Raw genomic sequence first — 19445 nt, 5'->3', positions numbered from 1 at the left:
TATAGGAAAGTGCCAGATGAAGCATCAGTTTTTCAAGTGTAGGGAAATGGTTATTAATGCTTTATAATGCAAGCTACGTACACTTAACAATGGGGGCACAGGCCTCATCCACATTGACGCTCTAGCCTGAGTATTTATATAGCATCAATCCCTGTAGTATCTAGATATTGCTAGTTTTCTTGGTTCCCCTAATAAGACTACCAATTACCACTACAAACAGGCTAAAACCCAGTGTCTTTTATTCTACGCAAAGCTTCTGACTCCTGCCCTACTAACATTTGCCTTTCCGTTGTGACTCAAATAACCTCTGTTTTATTTCTACAGGTACTGTGTGTTTCATCAACTGCATTGTTGGCCTGGCGTTCACCATGGAGGCTGGAAACTATTGGTTCGACATATTCAATGACTATGCAGCTACCCTCTCTCTGCTGCTCATCGTTCTGGTGGAGACAATCGCGGTTTGTTACATCTATGGGCTAAAGCGGTAAGAGTTTAAAATCTCCTCCCTTACTGCTGTAACTGTGCCATCGCAGGGATACAGGGCAGGCAGGACACGCTGGGGAAAGCACTTAGGCCAGGACAGCAGCTCCAGGAGAAAAAAAAACAACACCACCTTTCATCAGCTTTGAGGACTGAGCTGTTCTTTCAGCCTGGGCAGCCAAGAGGGGGTGACACAGAGCTAGGTGGGGGTGGCACCTCCCTAGCAACATTCTTTCGTTCCCTCCCAAGCCTCCCCGTGGAGGGCACCAGGGGTCAGGATTCATCCCTGGGAAAGGGACGGGCTAGAGCTGAAGTGACCACTCTACACATCCCCTGCAACTCTGACCCCACATAAGTTTGTCAGCTGACTAAGCCACAGTGGCAGGAGCCAGTATGGCTGCACAACGCCCCATCACACTTCTCTGGTCTCTACGCAGCTGCAGGCTTTGGGGGTCAGAATAACTCATTCCAGGCTGGGGTCCAACCTGGACTAAAGCACTGATGCCATGGACATGATCAAGGGGAGCCTCCGACGTTTCCACTCCCCTACCCAGATTTTTCCCATCGCGGGGACAAGCTGGCCCTAAGCCGCTGGTTTAGGTAACATGCTTTTTCCCTTTTAGCCTGCACCTATGTTTTCCTACAGAGGCCACTATTAAACTGTGCTTACCCTTCTCTGCTAACTCACCTAATTCTTGCCTTTGACTCTAGTGCACACGCTGCATCCTTTGCCCAAACCCTTCCACTGCCCTCAGAACACTTGCACCCAGGCCGGAGCAAGCAGCTCCAGTTATCCTCCCCCCTCTTCCCCCCGGCAGAGTTTAAATAGGAAGGGGAGGGGAAAGTGAGAGTCAATTAGGTAACCCAGCTCCCCATCCCCAGCCAATGGAAAAAGAGCTTCTTTCATGCTCTCGCGTTCCTGAGTTCTGGGCACTGTACTACCTGGCAGGTGGTCCATGCAAAAAGTGGTGTGTCCCTGCCACACACACTGACTGGGAGTATTGGGTGGGAACAGTTTAATCAGACTCATCCGTTCAGAGGTAAAAACAATCTTGATGTTTAAGGGTCTTGCGACTGCAATCCCTTCCCATGCAAGTACTCAGGTCAGTGGCATTCCTCAGACTAGGCAGAGCAATGCTTGGTACTGCTTGCAAGAGCACCAAGCAGGGCCAAGAAAAACCTCGTAACTACAAAGAAAAGCATCGTGATCTGATCTATTGCAAAACCCAAGCACATGTGTTCTATAAGTGCAGGGGCCAGGGGGGCACGTGTGTGTATACTGACACCTCTGATATGTTAAGTTTATACTTGGTTAGCTGAACAGTGAATTTTAAGTTTTTAGACCTGATAGCCTGTGATGGGACGTTAGATGGGTTGCGATCTGAGTTACTACAGAGAATTCTTTCCTGGGTATCTGGCTGGTGAATCTTGCCCATATGCTCAGGGTTCAGCTGATCGCCATATTTGGGGTCGGGAAGGAATTTTCCTCCAGGGCAGATTGGCAGAGGCCCTGGAGGTTTTTCACCTTCCTCTGTAGCATGGGGCACGGGTCACTTGCCGGAGGATTCTCTGCACCTTGAAAGTCTTTAAACCACGATTTGAGGACTTCAATAGCTCAGACATAGGTGAGAGGTTTTTCGCAGGAGTGGGTGGGTGAGATTCTGTGGCCTGCGTTGTGCAGGAGGTCGGACTAGATGATCATAATGGTCCCTTCTGACCTTAATAACTATGTATATCTAATTAAGTCATTAAAATATATAAACATATTTACTACATCCAGTTCATAGATGTATGTTACATCATTATACAAAACCTGGGACCAAATATGTGACTCCCATGCTTAGTATTTCCCACACATTTTCACAAGGGCTCTTATGGTACTGCATAGTGCCAAAAACACACTCCCTGTAGGTTTGAAAATAAAAAAGGTGACAATCAGTTTTGTCCACATGGGTTACTTAAGCATGTCTGCCAGGGCCATAATCTGTCTCCTAGGTAACTGAGCGCCATGCATTTTTGAATGAATACAGAACTTTTTGCCTTTGTTTAGGGGGGGGAATTGCTTGGATGAAAAAAACAGCTAGAAAAATTAACAACGATGCTACCTGCTTTTCTCTAGCTCTTTCTCTTTTCCACTTAACTTCTGCTCAATACAAATTACACACCTTTTGACCTTAGCAGATGCTCCTCGTGAGCCAAATTCCCTGCAGCTAGGTCTCTTTCAGCTCACATCTTGCCTAGCCACACACACTTTTCCCCTACAGGCAGATTTGGTCCTTTATAGTTGTAGGGCACACCTAGGTACATGATATTATTTGTACATACTCAGATAGGACTTGTTAACGGGCTTCACACATTGATCTCTAGGCCCTACACATTAGAAAGCCCCCACAACCCTTTTTCCTTCATATCTTTCAAAATACACCTTTTCCTAATGTAGAGGCCAATGGTATTTAGCTGTCTGCAATTATAGCCATCCAAGTTTTCCTGGCCAAGAAATACAATGAGGAAGGGACCTTGAAAAGTCATCAAGTCCAGGCCCCTGTACTGAGGCAGGACCAATGAAACCTAGTCCATCCCTGACAGGCATTTGTCAAACCTGTTCTTAAATACCTCCAGTGATGTGGATTTCACAACCTCCCTTGGAAGCCTATGCCAGAGCTTAACTGCCCTTTGCAGGAAGAAATTTTTTTCCTAGTATCTAACCTACTAATGCAAAATCTAAACTAAAAATAGTAGCATAGTTCAACAAATTGTGTAATTTTTTTTTTAATAACAGATTTGAAAAGGACCTTCTCCTAATGGTCGGACATAAGCCAAACTGGTATTGGAAAATTATGTGGGCTTTTGCCAGTCCTGTGCTAATTATAAGCTTGTTTATATTTTACCTGACTGACTACATCAGCACAGGAACCCTGCAATACAAAGCCTGGGATGCCACACAGGTATTTATTTTACTTATCACTTTGTTTTATCACCAGTCCCTGCTTGCCATTGGGACTCGGAGCTATTGGTACATTCAAGGAGTGGAGGTAGTCAGCTTAAATTGCACCAGCTGAAAATTCACATAGCAGGTTTCAATCTGGAACAAATATGGGTCTTTAATTTTAATGGAAGGCAGAAGCAGCTGCATTCCCTAACCCTCACACAAATAAAAAACTTTCATCTAAGAGTTAGAATCACTTGTGGTATTTTGAACAAACACAAAATTTATAAAAAGAGCAGTGATACCCCACTAAGTGATCGATTTATGAAAATGTTATTTCCTATTCACAAAGACCAAGAGGTTTTCAGTACTTTGAATAAAGCTCCCACATACCTAATTACAATAGAATGATTCACAATCCAGTTCATTCTCCCCAGTGGGCATAATACATGTTTCATAAAAGTACTTCAATACATGTTTATCACAGAGAAACAACAATTTGATTTTCTTAAGTAAATATTAATTTCATAACATTCCAGAACATGTTCCCATTGTTATTAAAAGGAAAGTAATCAATTTTATAGTGTTTTCATGCCACTGGTAATTTGGGTATCTGAAAGGGTGTGCGTTTCTGCTGTTGGCTGGAGAACAGCAGATTCCAATGCAGCAAGACTGAAACCATTTTGCAGAGACAAGGATCACAATTGTGCCATGTCAGGAAGGAATAATCCTGCTGAGAAAAGTTTCCAGTGACAAATTTGGCCTCAAAATAAGTTAAAAGCTTACATTAGCACTAACATTTCTCACTACTTAATGTTAACCATCTGTAACAAATATTGACCTGTACCAGTTACGGTAAGCTTTGTTGCTTGCTGCCAACTTCCAACTGATAAGGGGCAACACTTAAAGGACAGCTGGTATATTGCAGTGTCTCACACAATGCTAGCTGTATGGGCTGTATCACTGCTGACAACCCCTTCAAGTGTTCAGAGAAATCTAGATGGTGTTGCTGAATGCAAGATGCAGGCCTCCATTCAGTTTCTCCATTTAAGCACTAATTACATTATGGGAAAATAGTGGAGATATAGGAAAGCTGTGAATAGCTTTGCAGCAGCTCTGGGTTGCATTACATCATTTAGCTTGATTCCCAGACTACCAAAGCTGAGAGCAGTCAGCTACAGTACGCCCAGCACTAAACGCACACTTACAGCACTCCTGAACAGCCTCCTTATTGATTAGTTCATGGAGTGTTGGTCACAGCTCTGTTCACTCACGGCAAGAATGAGAGGACTACCCCTGACTATGAACCCTCATACAGCATGGTGCGGGGTGAGAGGGTAAGGGAGCACACATTTAAAAGAGGGAGAATTAGCAGGATACAGTTGGAATTCAGATAATTCCATTGAGCATGGGAGAAAAAGAGAAGCTTAATTCCTATAGGACACAGTGATGCTGTAAGAATAGAACTGCCGCCATGTAGTTTAGATTTTTTAAAAACAGTTCAGGTTTTGTTGTTTTTTGTTTTAAAACAGCTTTAACTCCTCCATGCCACTAAACCTTGAATTCCACACATTTTGGTCTTTTTACAGTGGCACTAACAGGAAAAGTGACACCTTGTACCTTTACTTTCTGACTGCTTCAGAGCAGAGTGCTTTAGAGATGTGCATACATAATCTGGGAAGGGCTTATTCTAAATTCATGATGAAGACAGCATCTTTCTCCCACTTAAAGAGACAGGAAGTGAAGTGAGCCATACTAATACTGTCTTTAGAATAGGCATACCCTACAATTTAAAAAAAAAAAAAAACACAAAAAACCTTTCAATGAACTTCATGTTCTTAAAAGGTGCTGATGGGAGCAATAACCACAGTGACTACAGACAGGTAAGCACAGGCAGCAACAATGCTAGTTACCCCATCTCCTAGGGTGACCAGACAGCAAGTGTGAAAAATTGGGACGGGGAAGGGGTAATAGGAGCCTATATATAAAAAAAAAAAAAGACCCAAAAATCAGGACTGTCCCTATAAAAAAAAAAATCAGGACATCTGGCCACTCTACCATCTATTAGGGTGTAGTCTAGGGATGAGGGTAACTGTTTCCATGACTGTTCAGGATGTGGCCTCTGGTCAAATTACTGAGGCAATGGCCTATCCTGGGAAGTATGCGAACTGACATGAAACCATTCACTTATTTTGTGTGGCACACTCTACTAGTACCTTGCCTCAAGGATGGCAGCTCACATCCAGCCTAGGTCAGTAGTGACTGAAGCTCTATAGTCCATCTCTCTCAACCTGCCACAGCCCAAATACACAACAAAAATCAATCATGCAAGAAATACAAAATGCTGTGGGATTCAACCCATTAGCCTAAATAAACTTTCTATAACTGTTTTCATGATTCTTTATTTCGACTGTTAAGTTTTTGGTAAGAACAAGAAAATATGTATTGTGCACAGCAAACTCAGTGACTAAAATGAGTGCTGTCTCTTGAAGTGACAGTCCACACCAATCCTTGATATTTACATCAAGGTATAGTAACCACCTCTACACACAAACATCTGCTTTACAGCTTAACTTTGTTCTCTAGCAAAACTGTGCATAAATTTAAGATCACTGCCAGCCATCAAAAATTAAAGATCCAACACTTTTGGGGCAGTAAAGGATCTCATTTCTTATAGTAAGTTACAAAAAGGAGAGGGCTACAATTACTTCATGCTAATATTCTCTTATTTGCAGGGTCAACTGGTTACAAAAGACTATCCAAGTTATGCCCTGGCAGTTATTGGACTACTTGTGGCTGCATCCACAATGTGTATACCACTAGGTGCAATAATAATTTTTATTATGAAGAGACTGAAGAGAAATGTATCAACTCTTGAATGAATGTTCATAACTGGACTCATGAAAACTTCACCAGTTGCAATACCTGTGTGGATCTTTGAGACCACAGCAACCATTACTTGTAGCAACTATTTATAGATCTGCAGAACCTTGGGTGATGTATTTACCATGAAGTGCTCTTGGCAGCTCCCACAGTGGTTCAAAAAGCTCTTCTGTAGCAGATGAAGCTTTAAGAGGGTCTCTAACTGATATACAAACCTCACAAAAAGCCACTTAGCACAAGTTACCAAGTATTACTGGCTAATGACAACTGATGTTAGGCTGTTCTCTCTCACTGTGCAGTACTGCCTACTTCAAACAATAAGCATCAATTATCTGAAAGCAAGTACTAGAAATTACTCTTCAAAATAGTATGCATATACATGACTGCGTTTCTTGAAATTTTATATATATAGTTTGACTTCTCAAATTTTGTAATCTGAATGTGACAGTCTACTATTTGAGAGAAAAAATTACTAGGAAGTATCTGTATGTTGAGGTAAAGGAGGTCAATATTTCTTAAAAGAGCTGACATAAAAGCAAAACAGCTTAAGCTTATGCATAAGCTGTGTCAATTCTTATGTTTCCAATAGAAGTAAATATCAGGTTCCACTATGCAACTGTGTACAGTACTTGTTTTCTAGGGAGTTACTAGCAGATGCACACCTTTAAGCAGTAAAATGCATCTGTGAGAGTTTCACAAACCACTCAACACAAGAGCCTCACACCATACAACTAACTTCAACAAAGTTCACACCCATGCATATGTATTTTGATTTTAATCTTCTGCCACATTCCAATGTTTTATAGACCTGAACCATTTTTCCCTGTGAGAAATTTTTTCTATAACAGAATGAACTCATGATGTGTTACATTAAATTTCGATTAGATAGTAGAATTGTACTAATTTTTGTTTAGAACTACAGAAGAAGTGACCCTGAAATGCAATGTTAAACAAAACACAACATTTAAAAGTATAAATTCTCTAAGTACACATTTTGGTTATGTGACCTTAATAGAACACAGTAGGTGTCTTGCAAAGGAAGAAGCAATGTTCATTTTGATTGAAGAGTATTACAACATAACAAGTAGCTTTCCTGGTCAGAGAAAAGCTAGAGGTGAAATTATAGTACGTACTAGGAAAAGAAATTCTCTCGGCTGAACTGCAAGTACAAAGGTAACATGGCATGCTTAGTCCACACCAATGCTCTACTATTGCATACAATGAATACAAACCCCATTCAGGGCTTAACTGACAAAAGAGACAACTTTTTCACATTTGTGTTTATTAAAAATTGACATTGTAAACAAAACCTGTACAAAAAATATCAGACTGCTTAGAATTTTGTAACATGTATCTGTGGTGAGAGAGAAGTTATCGCCTAGGTCCCCCTCTTCCTCTGCCACGGCCACGGCCTCTGCCCCGACCTCTGCCACGGCCTCTTCCTGCAACTGAGCAAGCAAACAAAACAAAGAACAAGTTAACTTTTACACCTGAATAGAGTTTATTTCAAATAAAGTGTATGCTGTATCAAGTGTAAAAGACATTGTATTTTATCGTACAGGACTTGTAATTGGATACCAGACTGTGATAATGCTACTGAATTTCAGACACACCAAAGGTTTTGGGGTTTTTTTCCCTCTATTTCAATTCCCTTGCACTTGAGTTTTGCATTTTTTTTTAAAAAATGCAAACAACTTATATAATTCACACTTCTCAAGTCTACTTTCACTTCTGAAAACAAAGGCATATACTAGCTTTCTGAATATGAAAGCTTGACATGTGCCCGTCTCTCTCTCTTTCTGAATAAAGCTAGCCATTCAGGAACTGGGATTTAAATACACAAGATGCTACAATGCTGTGGGCTTCACACCCTATTAATATAACTTATTAACTATGACAAAATATGTATGGCAAAGAAGCAGGCAAAGGTAGGTGTAAAATGTGTAAGTGTAGACAGGCCAGATTTTCCAAACTGCTCAACTTTCTTTTAGGCAAATAAAAAGTAGCTACATTTTCTCAAGAGCTGATCATTCAACAGCTCCTATTGTTTTCAATAAGAAATGTTGCGTGCTGAGCATTTTTCAATTTTTGGCCATCTTTTGGCTTCAACAGTTTAGTTCAAGAAAGATGGAAATCATCCAACTGATTTACAGTATCGAATAGGAAAGAACATGCTAAATGAGATCCTATTCATACATTCATAACAAATTTACCCGCTATGTTGGCATGTCTTTTTTTCCTAATACATGCCTGACAGAACTACTGACCAAGCTACTACAGATTTTATATATCCCATTAGGCAGAGACTTTCAAAAAAGGCATATACCATACAAAAGGCACTTGCCTCTTTTAAGCAATGGGAATTGGAAGCAATAAATGTGCCTCAATCATATGGCTTCATGACAGTCTGTCAAGGGGCACGGGTCAATTTCACCCAAAGGAGGCTGGGTATGACCCCATAACCATTTAGAGGGGTGTTCTAATCATGGTGCTTTGCATGTTTAACTATGGTTTGAGATGATTGAGTATTGTGAAGATCTGAAAAAAAATGGGTTTGTCTTCATAAAACATCAGTGAGGTGCATTATTATGGAGGATTAGCAAATTGAGATAAATAGCTCTAATTACATATTACAGTCATACATGTTGGGATTTCTGATCAATTGAACTTGTCAATGAACAAGAAATGTTATGGAAACTATCTATGTAATATTGTAAAAACCTGGTCACACTGTAGAGTAAAATATTTTGAAATACATAACAGTGCACTTTTCTTCCTCCCCGCAATATTTGACAAAGTAAGTGGGGGGGGGGGAGATGAAGGATTTCACAGTTGAAAGCAGAACCTGGCACAAACATGCAGCATGTATCTCCCCCCAAGAGAACTGTAACTACTTCTTGGCAGATTAATTCAGTGTTCATTTACCAATAACTGAAATTAATAAATGAAAAATGTGAATAGTTATGCTGCACATTGATATTAACTGAAAACACCTGAATGCTTAGTTGCACAAATAGTGAGGAATTCTGTAGGTAAGTTCCACACACAACCTGAAATGGATATCACCAGCTTTAAAAAAAAAAGCTTTGTTGAAATTTCTTTACCTCTTTTTCAAAGGTAATTTACTGAAAGATTCTAGAGAAAACCATTCAGATCGCAACAAAAAAATTTAAAAAAAAATTATAGCAGAAACAAAATTTGACAGAGGTACTCAGGAACAAGTGTATTAACTTGAAGCTATTTTTACTCAATTTCCAAAAATGATTGAGATTTCCAATAACTTGAACTCTACCCACGATGTCACAGTCTCAATGTATTAAGTCAGAAACAAACTACTATCTAGCTACCTCATTTGTTTCCAGTACATGCCACAAACCATCATCTAACACATATGACTCAAAGATCATTCTCTAGTTCACCTTCCCATATGGTACAATGTAACTTATCCTTCATGTATTGACCTAAATAAATGTGTTAGTCTCTAAGGTACCACAAGTACTCCTTTTCTTTTTGTGGATACAGACTAACATGGCTGCTACTCTGAAATCTGACTCCTATTTCTATTTCCCACATGGTCAACAGATATTCATAGTGGGTGGGGGAGTCTCAATGTTGTGGAGAGCCCTATCAATGTGCCTACACAGACTAGAGCTACACTGTCCAGACCCTGAAATCTTATTAATATAAATTAGAGAACCCAAACTCCATTACTGCTCACTTATCCCCTTTATACAATCCACATAATATGTATAGGCCAGAGATCTCAGAGTACTACAAAAACAACGAGGAGTCCGGTGGCACCTTAAAGACTAACAGAGATTTATTTGGGCATAAGCTTTCGTGGGTAAAAAACCCACTTCTGAAAAACCCATGCATCTGAAGTGGGTTTTTTTACCCGTGAAAGCTTATGCCCAAAGAAATCTCTGTTAGTCTTTAAAGTGCCACCGGACTCTTCGTTGTTTTTGTGGATACAGACTAACACTGCTACCCCTCTGATATTCAGAGGACTACATTCATCAAACCAGGCTAGGATGCTATTTATTAAGGGGGAAAGAAGGGGGCCAACATTTCTGTAAAGCAAACCATTGTTCCATTCACAGAATTTATTGTTTCCAAGAGCAGTCAATGATTTGAAAGCTTTATGTGAAGTTATCTTAAGCATATCCTTATCAGGTGGGTGAAAACATAGCACACAGGTAAAGTTGTTTATGAATTCTAAACTACAAATTCTCTCTTTCTAGTTTTTCTTGTCACAACAAAGTTCTAATAGTGTGGCTTTAAATTAATAGCCCTCTATTTACAACTTTAATGCTATCTAAAAGTTTTTTTGTTTAAGAACTGTCTGAGGAAAAAAATTAGAACATTCTTGTGTGAAAATATGAGGTAGATGGGATTTGGGGCCAGAAGTCTACCTATCTGAAAACATCCCAGGCTTATCATGAAAGTTAAGATCTTCAGAGACCATATAGAATCCAAAGGTTCATTTTTTCCCCTGTAACACACAACTCCACAGTTATCCACTCATCATAGTAAGAGAGTCCCCTCTGTACTAGCTCATTGAGATTAAGAAACAAAACCTGAAGTGAATAGTGCAAACAGAGATGCGGCACACACACACTAGTGAACTTCAAAAGTCATTTTGAAATTATTTTTTTCTCCAACTTAAAAAATGTCTTCTCTGGTAGGACATTGTTGGATCATATTAAAGAAGTTTTGTATTAAAATCACAAATGAGTTTGATTCCCCATAGTTTAAATTCCAGGGTATTACTAATTAAGAGGTCTCTTGGGTTTTGGGACTGTTTCTCTCCCTCTGTGTGTGAAACTTGCAAGCTGCTAATTGTGTTAGTACATTCTAAGACAGAGTCTGTTCTCAAAGCCATTCTTTGTAACAACAACTACTCACACAGAGAGAGACTCAAAGCAATACTCTGTAACAACAGAAACAGCACCCAGAGACTCCCCGCCCTTTTGTTGTATTCATCTCGCTTTGTTAACAATTGTGATTAAAATAGAGATAGAGGATGTATGTGGATGGATACTTGGTGTGAAAAATAACTGAATGACCAGGGAGGTGCCAGCCTAAGAATCCAGTGTCCATCGGCTGAAGAAGGCGTCAAGTGGAAATAACCAAAGGACCTCCGGAGGGCAGACTGGAATCCACCCAACAGCCTCAAGAATGGGAGAACCAAAGAACAAGATAATATCTGGCAGCACGGAGCCGTCAGGAATGTGCCATCTGCTGATCGATTCAGCAACAGCATGATGAAGCAATTCCCATAGACTGGCATAAGAAGAAGCTCCTATAAAAATGGTCTCTAGAAAGTGAGAGCTTTGGGGGTCTGATTCTGCAAATCAACTTCCAGGAGCATCAGACAAGGCCCTGCTCCCTCCTCATGTCCAGGACACCTGGCCAGTGGCTTGGCATGAGCAACTCTAAGGTAACTATGATAACAACCTTGCAGAACGTGTGTGTGTGAATAAATATGAGATTGAATGGAATGTTATAGCTATAACTGCTTACTACGATTCTTTCTGTATTCACAATATATGTGGTATTTTGCCTTTTCCCTTTAATAAGATCCTGCTGGTTTTTATTTTATTGGTATAACAACATCACATACACATAATTTCAGATTTATGCAGAATTTAAGAAGGGTGTCCAAGTCAGTGAAACTCAATGTTTAAGGCGATCAGAACATCAAATAATCTACAAACTGCCAGTGCCTTCCAGCTAGAGGACAAGAAACCTCAAAACTTTTTAAAGATTACTTCAGATTCAATAAAAGTACTAATTTATGGAGCAAACAAACCACCCCCTTAGTAATCTGGAATAAAACAAACGTGAAATCACAAACTAACCTGCTTCCCTTTTCTTGGATTTGACTTTTGGTTCAACATCCACTAGCAAGGTATCCAGAGGTAAACTGTCTGGCAGAATGAAGTATCGAATGTTATTTCCTCGAATACTCAATGTCTCCAACTGTACAGGCTCTCTGTTCTTCAGTGTCATTTTCACAGCTTTAAGATGTGTATTCATACTGACATCCACTCCTGAAACACAGAGGGATGACAAATTTTAGGGAAGAGAATGACTAAATGCATCAAAAAATTGGTTACTTTTAGTATGCTAGGTAATGCCATTTTCGAAAGGACATTGTTACGAGACTTACATTTGAAAAGGAGGTGCACAATTAGTAGCTATCTGTGGAAAAATTTGACAATAAATGGTAAGTCTGGTAGAACCAGAAATAGAATCCAATTCACCTAGATAGCATTCAACTGCCTTAATCACAAGACCATCCTTTCTCTTCCTGTAGTCCCCTATATCGTTCTCTAAATACCTTCCCCCTTCAACAGCTAATGAGGCAATGGTCGAACAGACTCTGACTGCACAACCCTGGTTTATTCACTGAGCTTTACTCATCCTGGCACTCAACTTCGGCAGTGGTCCTGCAAGAAAAAAAAGAACTGTATGATCACTTAAAGACCGTATCATTAAGGCTGTGAGTCTGTCATGGACGTCACAGAAGTCATGGATTCCATGACTTTTCGTGACCTCCATGACTTCTGCAGTCTGTTTCTGGCTGGGCCAGCAGCACCAGTTTGGGTGTGTGGAAGAGGGTTCAGGGCTGAGGTGGGGCCAAGGGTGGGGGGCTCCCCAGCTCACAGTGGCATGGCCTCCCTGCAACTCCTAGGCAGTGGAGGGGCCTCCAAGCCATGTGTTGCCCAGGCCTGCAGGCCCCGCCCCCAGCAGCTCCCATTGGCTGCGGTTCCCTTAAGAAGGGCACGCGTGCAAGGTTATTTTAGGGAGGTTGCATTATTGCCACCCTTACTTATATGCTGCCTTCAGAGCTGGCCAGCCAGACAGTGGCAACTGTTGGCTGGACACCCAGGTCTGAAGGCAGCACCCTGCCAGCAGCAGTGCAGAAGTAAGGATGGCAATACCTTACCATGCCACCCTTGCTTCTGCACTGCTGCCTTCAGAACTGGACAGTTGGAGAATGGAGGCTGCTGAGGGCCCAGCTCTGCAGGCAGCAGCGTAGAAGTAAAGGTGGCAATACCATACCATGCCATCCTTACTTCTGTCCCGCTGCTGTTGGTGGCAGCTCTGCCTTCAGAGCTGGGATCCCAGCCAGCAGCTACCCAGCTCTGAAGGCACCGCTGCCACCAGCAACAGCACAGAAGTAAGGGTAGCAGCACCGCAACCCCCCTACAATAACCTTGCGACCCCCCAACTCCTTTTTGGGTCAGGACCCCTACAGTTACAACACAGTGAAATTGTGGATTTAAATAACTGAAATCATGAGATTTATTATTTTTAAGATCCTATGACCATGAAATTGACCAAAACGGACCGTAAATTTGGTAGGGCCCTAGTCATCAGCGAAATATAAACCCGGTACCTCCAGCAGAAAAAGAGCCCTACTGTAGACAAAATTATACCTTTATAAACATGCTTACACCGGACTAGCTTACTGTGGTTCAACAAAACAAAATAAGCTATCCAGGTATAACTGCCTACACTAGGGTGTTTACTGCCATAACTGTGTCTTTAAAAAAAGAAAATCACACCCATTACTGACAGCTGTACACAAACATCCACAGTAAAACTTGAGGGTAGACCAAACACACCTTTAGTTAAACCAGTGCAACTTTGTGAATAGACAAGACCTAAAAGAGATTCCCCTAAGCCACTTTGGTGTGCCAATTATTACAATTCAGGAGTACCTGGCTCTCAGTATTATAATCCAACAGACCAGAATCTCAATACAGAAGCTTATTACAATATTAAACAATATTACAAAATTTGACATTTTGCCCCCGGTCTATTATTGTGACCAATTATGATCTATGAGTCTTCAAAGCACTTCCTGGTGGTCTATGAAGAGCTGGCAGGTCAGAGTGATGGCCATGCTTCCAGTTGCTTCTACATGCACCTGGGCTCTTGATAAGAACTCAGCTGCCTGTAAATACAGATAACTTATCTCATTTTTACCTGCCTTTAGTAGGGGATGCCTCTATATAAAGGAGGAGAAGAAACAAGAGCCACCACCTGGGTCTGGAGATGCTAGTTACTACATGAAGAAGAATGTCAGTGGAAATGTAGGAGAAAGGAAAAACGCAGTTTTTAGCAGCAAATTCAAGGCAGAAGGAACTAAGGGATCAAGAAGCATATGCAGGAGCAGAAGGCAGCAAAGAAACCTGCATGGGAAGGTCAGAGAGGATAACAGAACACAAGGGTGGGAAAAAAACAAACACAGTAAGCCCCAGTGAGAGATAGGGGGTGGTCCTCAACACAGTATTTATTCAGATGTGGTCCATGTTATTAAAACTTTGAGAACATCTCATACATTAGATTAGTTGCCTGTTGCTGGTCTTTAAATTACATGTACAGTCTGAACATTCACCACAAATATACGAGTAAGGAAGAACCCTAAACTGATGTTCCTAATGCTACTGGTTGTGGGGTGATTTTAAACTTTTTGTCACCCAGTATTTCACAAAATGCATCTCTTAACGAGACTCATTTAGCTATCACAGTGGAGTCTCTTTAGAAGAGAACAGATTTTCCTTTCACTGTCTATCAATTCCTTAATTATTTTAGTTTAGGGTCCAACTTCTTGAATATGATACCTGTGATTGTTCCATGCACCTGTGTTCCATTCTTCAGTTCAATGGTCACAGTCTCATGACTCAATTTCATTAGAAACCTGCAAAATAGAAGTGTAGTTGAAAAATAGAACTTCCATTCCAATATCATAATACATGAATAATCCTCAGAAAGTACCCAGGCCCTGCCATGCATATTGCACAAAGCAGGGGAGATCTCAAACCTCACAATATTGCAAAAAAGTAATTCTGTATCAACTCTGAGGCTTTGCAACAACAACACCACCACAACAGTGAAAACCATGCAAGAGAGCATCCTTGCCAAGCAACCTGACTGAACACTGCTCCAAAGAATCCCCAAACATACCAAGTACAAGTCTGCTACACCTTTATTTGGAAGTCAAACATTATAAAGCAGTTGCTTTTTGCTGGTTACCCATCACCTAAGACAAACTTTGCTTTTTAACAAAATAAATATAACAGCTATAGTTACTGCTATGGTGCAAATAGCCAAGTACGTTACTTGCATCATAGCACTAGAAGGCACCATTAACCCCTTGCCAAAATGCAGGATATGTTGTCTAAACCACATAAGACAGATGGCTGTCCAGCCTCCTTTTGAAAACCTCCAGTGAAGGAGGTTCCACAAACCTCCCTTAGCAATCCCTTCCATTATCAACGGTTCTTACAGTTAGGACAACAGTACCTAAACAGAGACAGGCTAGTTTATCCCAAAATTTGTTTAGTTAAAAATGGTTTTACAAAGCTGTCAATGGTAAAGATATTTGTTAAATAACTCATTTGCATGAAACAGTCATTGTAGCCCAAACACCATTGAATTGTGCTAACATTTATGAACCTTAAAGTGAAAGCGACAATACAAGAAATTAACCTATTTTCATTTGTACAATCTGAATGAAGTGCAAGAAGTGAACAGTACCAAAAGGGAAAAAGAACTTAGCTTTTTAAAATTGTTTGAATTATTGTTTAATGGGGTTAATTAGCACTTTAAACACTGCTTTAAAGGGAAGCTGTTGGGATTTTTACAAATCCACTGCCATACTTGCTTTTTTTTCTTTTAAGTTAAATATGACAGATGGGAATGCCCTGACATAGCAGCACTTACAAGCACTGCATGAATGCTTTTTGTATGTGGATTAGCTGGGAGTAGGGAGTCCCTCTCTTGCTGAATTTAGCAGCTCTGAGAAGCCAGCCAAAGTTTTCCTTATTCCCCCCAAACTCACAATTACCAGAGAATAAATCTTCTGGCTAGTAAACAATTGTATAACTTATTGAGGGCTGCTTTAAAATACGCGGGAAATGATGACACCAGATTGGGCGATGGCATTTTTTTTTTAAATCAATAACCGGATTCATGTTTGCTTGCTGGCTAAGGAAGAAAGCGCAAGTAGCCATGGAGTCACAACCAGAGAGCGAAGGTCAGAGCCCAGCAAGAACTATGCAGCTAAAAACCTAACCCAGAGACGCGCAACCCAAGTGCGTGATGTTAAACATCAGTTTCCTTAGGGGGGTGCCTGGGAAAGAAGCAGCCGCGGGGGGAGAGGAGGACGGGAGCAACCCCGCGCTGCGGGAGTGGGGCAGGATCGGGGGCGGGTGGGAGCGGCCACCCTCGAGTCCCCGGCTCAGGTGCGCGCTGTAGGGGGAGGGGGCTCCCTGGCACAGCCCTGCCTGGCAGCCCTTCGCGCCCCCGGGCCGGCTCGTCGAGAGCAGGGCCGCTACCAGGCGGCGCCTGCTCCGGGCGTGGCGGCAACTGGGCCCCTGCTCGCACCCGCCGTGAAACGGGGAGCCCGGGGCGACAGCGGCGCGAGGCGAGCGGGGGAAGGGGCGGGGGCGGAAGAGAGAGGAGCGCGAGCAGCCAGAGCGGCACGAGACGGGGGAAGGTTCATGCTCCGGCCCAGCGCGCGCCTTTCCCGCCGCTGCCCGCTAACCCCCAATCCGCCTCCATCCGGGCCCATCTCACCTCACGAGCTTCATGGCGGCGGAGCAGGGGCGTCAGGCCAGCCGGCCGGGACCACAGGGCGGCAACCCCGGCAGCGGGGAAGGGAAAAAAAATTGAGCTCGGTGCGGAGGCCTCAGACCAGGCCGCTCCGGCGCTCGATGAAAGAAACGCACTGGCCGGAAGTGACTCTCCTCGCACCCGGATATGAGTGGAAGAGGCGGGGCTTAAGCGCCCCCTGCCGAGCCGGGGCGCGTTGGCGACGCGCCTGCGCGCTGGTGCCAGCCCTTTATCTCCGCCGGGCGGCGCCGAACAGCCGGAGCCAGGCGGTGGTGGCAGCAGCAGCGCCGGGGGCGGGGGCTCTGGGTCGGCAGGGGTCAGGCTGAGCCCCCGCTTAGAGCCTTCCCATTAAGAGCGGCCCGGAGGCCTGAGGTAGCGCACTCACGGAGTGGCTCCAGCCTTCGGCCCCTTCCCGCCCCGGCAGCCCTTATTCATTTGCTAAGGGCTGGGTGGGGCGCTGCTAGGCCGGCTCGCCCCCTCCCCCCGGGTGCCTTGCCCCCGCTTGGGTTCGTGGAGAGTTGCGGGAGGGCCCAGCCCGCCGCAAGGGTCAGCAGGGCTCTGCAGGCTAGTCCCCATTTGAGCCTGGGTGCCGGCAACCCCGGGCAGGCTGCCCGAGACTCCGTGCACAGCAGGCGCCGTCAGGCTTCAAATAGCCCAACTCTGCCCAGGGTGGTTGGTCCTAGGCAGGGGTTGCAACCTTGATTCGGAATGCAGTGTACTTTACCAGGCAGGTATAAAGATCAAAACTTACCTGACCACGACAGCTGTACTGCAGCACGTCCTGGGTTAGTGCCATACTTCTGGCCCCACTACACGCCGTTCAACGTAACTAGGTGCATGAACTAAACACTAAACTTTTGTGCCAATGAACCCCCTTCACCTACAGGTTTATTTATAGCACCACACTCAATAAATAGTAATATGGCGCCCCTGTTGATGTAGACCATTATTTCCCAAACTGAAAATGGGACACCTCCCCCTCTATGGGGCTATCAGCCCCAGCCCTGCCACTTGCGGGGTTGTCAGCCTGAGGCAGCTGGGGTTACCACTCACCCGAGCCGACAGCCTGACTTTTTTGCCAAAAGTGGGTATTTGTCCCTTCGCTCTCCCCACCACACCCCAGCGCAGAAAGCAAACAGGACAAGTGCTCAGTTTGGGGGGAGGCAGGGGAGGAGAATAGTCAGGACATCCAGGACAGGGCTCAAAAGGATTGTCCCAGCTAAAACAGGATGTATGGTCACCCTATACCTCTATCACAATGCCAATTGAAAGAAAATATGTAATTGGTTCCACGATGGTAGAGATGAGTATTCTACAATCAGCATTTAACAAATAAAAGGGATTTTGAATAAAATATTGACTTATTTCTACTTTAGCTCTGTACCCTTAGTTAAACATGATACTTTAAAAAAACAAAACAAATAACCAAGGTCTTAGCTACTTTGCACTGGCAGTAGAGACTCCATGGCATTTTTAAGGAAAAAGCCTTGTTAACCAAAATTCCCCTTTTCCCACTTTTGTGAATGGTGTTGTCTGATTAGCTGCTACTCTACAGTGGAGAATTGGATGCATTTCAGTATCCCATTTAAATTTGATATGCAGTAGTAGCTGTAGATTGTGGTGTTTTTAAGGTGCATTTGTACTGTCAAACTGGAACAAACAGAAATAAAAAGCTTCTGTAAATTCAGATGTGCCTGTTTTCAATGAATTACGGACATTCTTCTGCTGTACAGCTCACATATACTATCTTCACCTTGTCACACTTTCTATTATTTCACCCACCCTTTTCAAAAATGCCAAAGGAGGAACAGAATCATCATCCATAGTAACTGCTAGTTCAGTATCATCTTGATATACATTTATGGTTGGTCTCTCTTAAATTTAAGGGCTAGAGTCCAAAGTCTGCCAAAAGTTTAGACTCAGAGTTCAGAAACATCCTCTTCTGAATCTTTGGAATACATACATGAGTGCCCCCCTCTTCAGGGATCTGTTTCTAGCAGGTTTCTAATAAATGTGATTCCTTGGTAGTCTACCATTCCTCTAATTCTGAGGATACAAAAAGGTCATGAAAGCAAATATAGAAGGAGCTGATTGTAATACCACTACTTTAGCAGTTTATCTGAAGAATAAGATGTGCAGTATTCACCTCATGTGTCTAACACTTTGAGAGCCAATCAAGAACAGTAGTCTAAAATGGCCTTGTAAAGGGAGGGACAAAGAATAGACTCAAGTAGGGAGTCCAACTTCAGATCTTATTTCTAAACTTCTCCTTTGTCTCCCAAACACTTCTTTTTTCAGAAAGGTAAAATCCATACTTGGCAGAGGGAAATGGAACAAATGCTAATTAAAATCTTAGTTGTAAACTAAACTTTTAGTGGATTAAGTATAAAAATAGAAGGCCTTTAATTTTGTATGTAGAGATTAACCACTCAGAATGTACCTTTCTGATGAACAGCAGTTTCCAAGAAACAATGTTTAAAGTTTGCATTTTTTTAACCCTTCAACTAAAATACAGAAATGGAACGGT

At 42.5% G+C, this 19445-nt stretch overlaps 2 protein-coding genes across 2 annotated transcripts in view; one reads left to right on the top strand and one right to left on the bottom strand.

Moving 5' to 3' along the window:
• SLC6A20 (solute carrier family 6 member 20) overlaps nt 1-6905 on the top strand; it is a 35532-nt gene extending 28627 nt beyond the window's left edge. Inside the window, exons 9-11 of the mRNA XM_048838824.2 lie at nt 325-484; nt 3260-3425; nt 6142-6905. Coding sequence (XP_048694781.2) covers nt 325-484; nt 3260-3425; nt 6142-6288 — 473 coding nt within the window. The 3' untranslated portion in view covers nt 6289-6905. The remainder of the gene's footprint in view (nt 1-324; nt 485-3259; nt 3426-6141) is intronic.
• Nucleotides 6906-7554: 649 nt separating this feature from the next.
• SNRPD1 (small nuclear ribonucleoprotein D1 polypeptide) lies at nt 7555-17069 on the bottom strand. The gene is made up of 4 exons (XM_048838833.2): nt 16883-17069; nt 14926-15002; nt 12151-12342; nt 7555-7737 (listed from the first exon to the last, which is right to left on the bottom strand). The coding sequence occupies exons 1-4, from the start codon at nt 16894-16896 to the stop codon at nt 7661-7663; spliced, it is 360 nt and encodes a 119-aa protein (XP_048694790.1). The 5' UTR covers nt 16897-17069; the 3' UTR covers nt 7555-7660.
• Nucleotides 17070-19445: the final 2376 nt, after the last annotated feature.

This window comes from Caretta caretta, chromosome 2 (genome assembly GCF_965140235.1).
Source record: "Caretta caretta isolate rCarCar2 chromosome 2, rCarCar1.hap1, whole genome shotgun sequence".
NCBI lineage: Eukaryota > Metazoa > Chordata > Testudines > Cheloniidae > Caretta > Caretta caretta.
The sequence above is the reverse complement of the archived record's forward strand: the minus strand, read 5'-3'. Positions and strand labels throughout refer to the sequence as shown.

Excerpts from the sequence above, each read along its gene's own strand:
- SNRPD1 (XM_048838833.2), bottom strand. Across the intron at positions 12,343-14,925 it reads GGTGCATGGAACAATCACAG|GAGTGGATGTCAGTATGAAT; the intron begins GTATCATATTCA and ends TCTGTGTTTCAG. Across the intron at positions 7,738-12,150 it reads ATCCAAGAAAAGGGAAGCAG|TTGCAGGAAGAGGCCGTGGC; the intron begins GTTAGTTTGTGA and ends TTGCTTGCTCAG.